The sequence below is a fragment of the Trachypithecus francoisi genome, unplaced genomic scaffold (genome assembly GCF_009764315.1).
Source record: "Trachypithecus francoisi isolate TF-2019V2 unplaced genomic scaffold, Tfra_2.0 Lachesis_group5, whole genome shotgun sequence".
NCBI lineage: Eukaryota > Metazoa > Chordata > Mammalia > Primates > Cercopithecidae > Trachypithecus > Trachypithecus francoisi.
Window position 1 is genome coordinate 106,847,730 of NW_022681470.1, and position 9,185 is coordinate 106,856,914.

Genomic DNA, 9,185 nt, shown 5'->3' on the forward strand with positions numbered 1-9,185 from the left:
ATTGACACATACAATCAGTTTTTATTCCTGGCTTTTTTTCCTCAAAACAGAATTGCATCGATGAAATTGAGACCATAATCAGTGTTAAGCTCCAGCTCATTGGAATTGTCGGTATTGGAATTGCAGGTCTCACGGTGAGAAAGTTCTAGAACTTACCTTTTTTGCCCTCTAAAAGCCTTGAAACTTTGCATCTTATTTCTCTTCAAGTGTGATAGTATCTTAAGAGAGAATTCTCATAAAGAAAAAAGACCTTTGTTCACAATGTGTTATATCTTCTAAGAACAAAGCTCATTAAATATATTAATAGTTTGTCCTCTAAAATATAATACAAATTTCAACTTTGACTCATTATGACCTTGAGTGTACCATTGTTATTAACTTCCCATTTTAAGGCTACCATCTGTAACCCAGATAAATGATTTTCAGTTCTGGGTCTCTTTCTACTGTTACAAATTCAGTGCAACGTATCAGGTTAATCTCTCTCATCTATGATTTGAAGAGGCAGCAGAGCATAGAGATTAATAGGGTGAGCTCTGGCATCACATAGTTTGGATTTAACTCCTCTGGATTCCACCACTTGCAAGCTCTGGGATCATAGGAAAGTTTCTTAACTTCTCTACACCTCAATTTCCTCATCTTGTTAATATATAAACCTCATAAGACTGCCGTGAAAATTAAATGGGATACTACATATAAAGTAGTATTACAAATTATTACAGGTAAAGTGTCTGGGACATATAGCACTCAACAAATGCCAGCTCTCTGAGTAATCTACCAGGCAAAGGCAATGCCATAGAAGGTATTAAGCGTAGTACATCCAGGCCACCACCAGGTGGCTCTGTACGTCTAAAGTACAAAAGAAGAGTGTGTGGGAAGAACGGAGAGCAGCGGACAGGTATGGCAGGAGTTGCGAGAGATGGTAATGGAGAGAGTGTTGCGTCCACATCATTGAGGTCTCTGCATGCCCCTTTGAAAGGGTGGGCTTCATCCTTAAGGAGAGGGGAGTAACCAAGGGTTGGAAGAACCTGTGGTAGAGGATAGAGGAAAGGTTGGAGGGAGGCAAGATTGGATTTCGGAGGCTGGTTAAAGGGTGATTTCCATTGTCCAGGGGTTGGGTGATAATAGCTAATACTAAGATGGCATTTAGTCTCTAGCCCTCTATGTAGATTAATTCGTGGCCTAAACTAAGGCAAGGGCTGTGGGAATTGTGAGGCAATCAGTGAATTTGCAGTTATCAGGGGACACACAAGCACCTTCCCCTTTTCTGTATTTAGAGCACAGAGGGGTGGGGAAGTGGCTGGAAATACTCTGCTGAGGCCCTCCAAATCTCCTCCCCACCTGCTCTGGGGATAGCCTGGCTGCAGTTCTGCAGCTCCCCAAAGGACAATCCTGAGGCAGGTCTGAGCATGTTTCACAATCTCAGCAAATGAGCAGCCTAGAAGCATTCACCCCTGACTCGTGTCAGCAGTAGGCTGAGACTGAAGAAGTCTCACTGAAGCCAGGATGGGGTAGAGATTGCATCCAGCCTTATGGCAGTGGTAAAGGGGAAATGCCCATAGTGAGCCTATCTTGAGTCGGCACCTCCAGGTTTCTTTGTTCTTTCCTCTGTGAAGTGAGAGTTGCACAATGTAATCAGTTAACTAAATGTCCATTGAGTGTCTTCTGTGCTACATACTGGTACTGAGTCCTGTCATCCAGAAGCTTGAAATCCTGTTCCTGGCCACACCCTTACCTGCTTCTGTCCCTCCCTTTTCAAAACAACTGATCATTCATCTTATTGAATTTAACATTTACAGATCCTAGTCTGACTTAGGATGGAATTGAGGAGAGAACCAGAAAGTTATAGTACCCATTTTTTAAAATAAACCTTGACAGTAGTTTATAGAATGGTGCCTACAGATAGGGGTCCATGGGCTCTACAAAATTGTAGGGGAAATAACTGCAGACAAGAATCTTTGACATTCTTCTATTTAAACCATGGAAGTGGATATTGATTTCAATCAAGTATTTGACTTCTCAGAGAACTATCCAAAAGGTAAAAGTCAATAATATCATAGTATAAACACTTTAGTTTATGCTTTGCTAAAACTGTTGAATTAAACAGTGAAGCATCATTTGCCCTTAAAAATGGACCAAAAATGAAGTGATGCTCCACTTTTTTTTTTCTTTTTTTGTGAGACAGGTTCTCTGTCACCAGGGAGTGAAGTGGTGCGATCATAGCTCACTGCAGCCTCAACCTCCTGGGCTCAAGCGATCCTCCCGCCTCAGCTTGCCAAGCACCTGGGACTGTAGGGACACACCACCATACTCGGCTAATTTTTGTATTTTTTGTAGTGACAGGGTTTCACCATGTTTCCCAGGCTGGTCTAGAACTCTTGAGCTCAAGCGATCCTCCCACCACAGCCTCCCAAAGTGCTGGGATTACAGGCATGAGCCACTGTACCCAGCTGATACTCCATTTTTTGATATACGGACACTGTTGTAAAAATTCAGAGCTTTTCCAACAATGGAAGATTATTTAGACCACAAGCATATCTAAACAACAAATGGTTATGAACACAGTTTTCAAAATAAACTTATAAAAGAGATCTGGGATTAACCTGAAATATAAAATTCCAAAGCCAGTATTATATCTGTCTTTCACAAGTATTCAGAACGGTTCTATAATTCTGAAGCAGGGTAGATTCCTTTAAAGCAGAGCCTTGTTACTTGTTAACAATAATCATATACATTTAAACAGTTAATCTGGAAATCTTTACCCCATAGCCAACCTTAAGTAACATACTAAAATGTCATTTGTAACTGGTAATTATTGGTTATAATTATTTGTTAACTTGAGTTAGACACACAGGAAGTCTGCTGAACTTTTTACCAGTCAGTACCCATTTCAAAGTCACCGATGAGTGTTTCCTTCTGTTTCAGATCTTTGGCATGATATTCAGTATGGTCCTCTGCTGTGCAATACGAAACTCACGAGATGTGATATGAAGCTACTTCTACATGAAAATTGCAATCTAAAGCTTTCATACCAAATGTCACAGGAGCTGTCTCCCAGCTCATTTTTAATACTGAAATGACATTAGTATCTAAAATAATTTGCTGTCAATTGTACATTTGCATGAGTACATATGTTTGGCTCATTACTGGTTTATCCCTTGAGTGAATGCCTGTGAATGTTGACTGAGAGCATATTCATGTGTGGTCTGTGTGTTTCTGAAATATGCTTTATACATAATGAAATCTGTTCGCTGGGAATTCCTGATTCTTGTTATATAAGAGAAACAACCTATTTCACTGCCAGAAAAAAAGATCAAAGAGCTTTCAGAAACTTTGAGAACTTGGTTATTTAGAAAAAGTGATAATGGGTCAATTTCTCAGACTGTAGCCATTGAAAATTAGATGCAGAGAATTCAGAGATTTCTTCTCAATGGAAGCAATAAGCTGTAAGAATTGAGAGATCACAATGGAGTGTTAAAACTGACTGTATCTAAGTTGGTTGTAAGGGTGTCCCAGGGTTTTTTTACATACATGCTCTCCCCAGAATACAGTAAACCACAGTTTTAGAACTAAACACATCTGTAAAACTAAATATAGCATGGAAAATCTAATTTGAATAAGTCATGCTTTCCTAGAATTTAAAAATAAAAAAGTCTTCCTCTGGAAAGAGAAGTCACACAGACAATCATGTGCCCTATAAAAGTGAGTGTTTATAGGACTAAAAACCTTTTAACAACTTTCTAAGGAAATATTTTTGTTCTTATACAAAATCATGTAAATATTGCTTTATTACTTTCCTTTTCTGACCCTGCTGTAAACTACTGCAACCCTCACATCCTCAAAGGGACTTTTATCTCAAACTCTTCTGTTTCTCCAAATATAAGGACAAAAAGACTAAAGCAAGAGATCTGGCACTGAAAATTGTGGGAAAGAGAATTTTTACTGGCACTGTATCTTTGAAATACCTCATAACTTACATTACATGTTTTCCCAATTTTTTGTATTTTTCTTATATCTCCACCTGGAGAATTCTTCATAGATTAAGAACTACAGTTTTCACCACTTAAAATAAGTAAAGCAAAGTCCTTCATAATTTAGCCATTAGCATCTTTGGCCAAACCAAAATAAAGAAAAGCATCTTCTAGTTGTGTGCAGACAGCGGAAATAAGTTAAGGGAACAAAAATGCTTATATACTCACAGAACAAAAACATGTTCTTTTTGTGCAAATCCCCTGTGAAAATAAAATTTCCCGTTTTTTTTGGTCTTAATGCTTCATTTTAAGTTAGTAAACCCAAATTTAGGATTTACATTGGCAAATTTTTCAGTAATTTTTAACATGTTACATTTAGTAAACCATAGATTTTTTTAAAACTGCATTTTATAAGGCCACACTTAAGTGAAACTACGGGAGGCTTTGGAAACCCCCACGTGAACTTCTATACATGTGAAAACACAAGTCTTTGAGTGTGCACTAAAAGTGTCACACTCCCAAGAAAACGCACAAAACATTTTGCTAAAAAGATATAACTGCTTGAAATAGTCTCTCTCCCATGGAGAACCACATTTCTCTTTCTGCCATACTTGCTACTGCTACTGATTTTGGAGGAAACTTTTCTAGAAGAACAAAGGTCATATTTGAGGCAAGCTAAAAACTTAATTATACATAGCTACTTTACTGTGTCTATAGCTAAAGAAAAATTATTTTACAAAAATTACTTCATGAAATATAACTTGTATCCCAGTAGTTGAGAAATGTGACCTTTTAGGCAAAGAACAGACAGTCCATCTCTCTTAGCTTTAGTTTATCTCTTTGCCTGAAGACAGGAAACAGGCCCAAGTACATACTCAGGTTCTTTCCAACTCAGAATTATCTCTGATTCCACAAAAGTGAGTTTAATTTCCTATCTGAATTAACAACTTTAAAGGAGACTACAATAGTTAAAAGTGGAAGAATAGAAATAAATAAATTTAAAAAGAAATGAATTAAAGTAGAAGAGAAGGGTTCTGTTCCATGTACGGTTTAATGTGCCCCTTTGGGGGTAAGCTTTCCAAAATATGTGTGTGAGAAAAATTAGAAAATTCTACCACTAAGCTACAATAGATTTTATATGTGTGTGTCTGTGTATATACACATGTGTATACATATGTGTATATACATACACAGGAAGATAAATATATATATCTGTATAAATAGACACATAGTATATCTATACATAGATATATAATCCCTATATATCTTGATTCTACAAATATCTTTATACATATATAATTTGAATATATACATGTATATATAGATGTGTGTGTGTATATATATATATACACACACACATACATAAATTTTCAGTTATTTCTGTTCCCCTGAACTAATTTGAGATTAGACCCAAATATGCTTTGAAACGTCTCATGCCAAGGCACTGAACTAAAACTTCTTAATGTTGAAATATTTTAAGTGATTTCATATTAAATTTTCTATATACTGAAATTGCTTGCTTGATTTATCTTAAAGTCCTATTGTATCTTTCTACAAACCTTCACCCAACTTATCTAAATGTCTAACTACCAATCAAATAATGTGATTAAAAACAACCGAGTGGTAACCCTTCTATAATTTGCTATTGATAGTTGACTTAAAAGCAACACCCTAAGGACTGTTATTGCATATACAGTCATCTCTCAGTATTTATAGGAGAATGGTTCCAGGATCCCCTGTGGATACCAAAATCCACAGATGTCCAAGCCCCTTATATAAAATTGTGTGGCATTTGCATATAACCTATGCATATCCTCTCATATACTTTATTTTTTTAATTTTTATTTTTTTATTATTACATAATAGTTGTACATATTTATGGGATATATGTGATATTTTGATATTAGCATACAATGTGTAATAATCACATCAGGGTAATTGGGATATCTATTACATGAAATATTTATCATTTCCTTGTGTTGGGAACATTCCAGATAGGCCTTTTAAAATATATAATAAATTATTGTTAACTATAGTCACCTTATTGTGCTACCAAATATTAGAACTTATTCATTTTATCTAACTGTATTTTTGTACCCAGTAATCAACCCCTTTTCATCCCTTCCTGCCTGCTCCTGTTTCTAGCTTCTGGTAAGCACCATTGTATTTACTACCTCCATGAGATCAATTTTTATAGCTCCCCATGAGATCAATTTTTATAGCTCCCACATGTGACTAAGAACATGATTTATCTTGATGATATTTGTCTTTCTGTGCCTGGCTTATCTCAGTTAATATCCTCCAATTCTATCCATGTTGCTGCAATTGACAGGATTTTATTCATTAATCAGCCATTGTCATGGCTGAGTAATATTTCATCGTGTGTGTATAGCACATTTTCTTTATCCATCTGTTGATGGACACTTGGATTAATTCTGCATCTTGGCTATTGTGAATAGTGCTGTAATAAATATGAACATGCAGACATCTCTTTGATATACTGATTTTCTATCTTGTGGATGTATACCCAACAGTAGGATTGCTGAGTCATATGATAGTACTATTTTTAGTTTTTTGAGGAACCTTCAAACTGTTTTGCATAGTGGCTGTTGATTGTTTCCTGTGTTGTGCAGAAACTTTTTATCTTGATGTAATCCCATTTGTCAATTTTTACTTTGGTTGCCTGCGCTTTTGAGGTTTTACCCCAAAAATATTTGCCCACACCAGTGTCCTGAAGCATTTTCCCAGTGTTTTCTTCTAGTAGTTTCATAGTTTCAGGTCTTACATTTAAGTCTTTGATACATTTGAATTTTGTGTAGGATGAGAAATAGGGGTCTGGTCTCATTTTTCTGCATGTAGATAATCAGTTTTCTCAGCACTATTTGTTGAAGAAACTGTTCTTTTCCCAGTGTAAGTTCTTAGTGCCTTTGTCAAAAGTGAGTTAGCTGTAAATGCATGGATTTATTTCTGGGTTCTCTATTCTGTTCCATTGGTCTATGTGTTTGTTTTTATGCCAATACCATTCTGTTTTGGTTACTATAGCTTTGCAGTATATTTTAAAGATAGGTAGTGTGATGCCTTCAGCTTTTATTCTTTCTGCCGAGGTTTGCTTTGACTATTTGGGTTTGTGTGTGTGTGTGTGGTTCCACATGAATTTAGCATTGTTTTTTTCTAATTTTGTGAAAAAAAGTCATTGGTATTTTGATAGGGATTGCATTGAATTTGTGGAACACTTTGGGTAGTATGGTCATTTTAACAATATCAAGTCTTCCAACCATGAACATGGAATATTTTTCCATTTTTTTCTGTCCTCTTCAATTTATTTCATTAGCATTTCATAGCTTTCATTATAGAGACCTTTCACTTCTTTGGTTAAATTTATTCCTACTTTTTTTGTAGTTATTGTAAATGGGATTGCTTTCTTGATTTCTTTTTCAGATTGTTCACTGCTGGCATATAAAAATGCTACTGATTTTTTAATTTTTATTTTATATCCTGCAACTTTACTGAATTCATTTATCAGTTTTAACAATTTTTTTGGTGGAATCTGTAGGTTTTTCTAAATATAAAACATGTCTTCTGCAAACAAGGATGACTTGACTTCTTTCTTTCCAATTTGGATGCCCTTTTTTTCTCTCGATGAATTGCTCTGGAAAGGACTTCCAGTTCTATGTTGAATGGAAGTGGTGAAGGTGGTGGGCATTATTGTCTTTTTCCACATCTTTTAATTTTTGGCCAGGCACAGTGGCTAACGCTGGTAATCCCAGCACTTCGGGAGGCCGAGGCAGGTGGATCACGAGGTCAGGAGTTTGAGATCACCCTGGCCAACATGGTGAAACCCCGTCTGTACTGAAAATACAAAAATTAGCAGGACATGGTAGCGCATGCCTGTAATCCCAGCTACTTGGGAGGTTGAGGCATAAGAATTGCTTGAGCCTTGGAGGCAGAGGTTGCAGTGAGCCAAGATCACACCATTGCACTCCAGCTTGGGTGAGAGAGTGAGACCCTGTCTCAAAAGAAAAAAAAAAACAAAGGCTTTTAATTTTTTATTTTTCCGTGTTCAATATGATGTTAGCTGTGGGTTTATCTTATATGACTTTTAATGTTTTGTGTTATGTTCCTTCTATCACCAGTTTGTTGAGGGTTTTTATCATAAAGGATACTAAATTTTTTCGAATGCCTTTTCAGTATCTATTCAAATGTTCATATGGTTTTTGTCCTTGTTAATATTAATGTTTATTGATTTGTGTATGTTGAACCATCCTTGTATCCCTGAAATGAATCCCAATTAATTGATCATGGTGAATGACCTTTTTAATGTGTTGTTGAATTCTGTTTGCTAGTATTTTGTCGAGTATTTTTGCATCTATGTTCATCGGGAATATTGGTCTATCATCTTCTTTGTTGTATTTTTGTTTGGTATGGCTATCAGGGTAATGCTGGGCTCATTGAATTAGCTCTTCAGCTTTGGGGAATAGTTTTAGTAGAATTGGTGTTCTTTAAATATTTGATAAAATTTGGCAGTGAAGCCATCAGGTCCTGGGATTTTCTTTGATGGGTGGCTTTTATTACTGCTTTTATCTTATTACTTGTTATTAATCTATTCAGGTTTTCTACTTCTTCATGGTTCAATCATGGTAAATTGTATGTATTTAGAAATTTATTCTTTTTTTCTAGGTTTTTCAATTTATTGGCATATAGTTCAAAAGTCTCTAATAATCTTTTGTATTACTATGGTACCAGTTTTAATGTCTCCTTTTTTGTCTCTTATTTACTTAGGTCTTTCTTTTTTCCTAATTAGTCTAGCTAAAATTTTGTCATTTTTTTATCTTTTAAAAAATTTCATTTTTCATTTTGTTGCTCTTTTGCATTGTTTTTTAGTGTCCATTTTATCTCTACTCTCGTTTTTATTATTGATTTTCTTCTACTAGTTTGGGATTTGGTTTGTTCTTGCTTCTCTAGTTCTTTAAGGCATATCATTAGTTTGTCTATTTGAAGTCTTTTTACTTTTTTGATATATGCATTTATTACTATAAACTTCCTTCTTAATACTGCTTTTGCTGTATTCCATTGGTTTGGTATGCTGTATTTCTAATTTCATTTATTTTAAGAATTTTAAAAATATTTTTAATTTCTTCATTGACCCCATTGGTCATTGAGGAGCATGTTGTTTAATTTACATATATTTGTTCCATTTTCAATGTTCTTCTTGTTATT

At 35.3% G+C, this 9,185-nt stretch overlaps 1 protein-coding gene across 3 annotated transcripts in view; it reads left to right on the top strand.

The window, feature by feature from the left end:
* TSPAN2 (tetraspanin 2) overlaps positions 1-5,480 on the top strand; it is a 43,531-nt gene extending 38,051 nt beyond the window's left edge. For 2 of the 3 annotated variants that reach the window (XM_033196433.1, XM_033196434.1), the window contains 2 exons: positions 51-134; positions 2,923-5,480. In XM_033196433.1, the coding sequence (XP_033052324.1) occupies positions 51-134; positions 2,923-2,988 (150 nt within the window). In that variant the 3' untranslated portion in view covers positions 2,989-5,480. The remainder of the gene's footprint in view (positions 1-50; positions 135-2,922) is intronic. The other variant, XM_033196435.1, reaches the window with a different exon arrangement.
* The last annotated feature ends 3,705 nt before the right edge of the window (positions 5,481-9,185 follow it).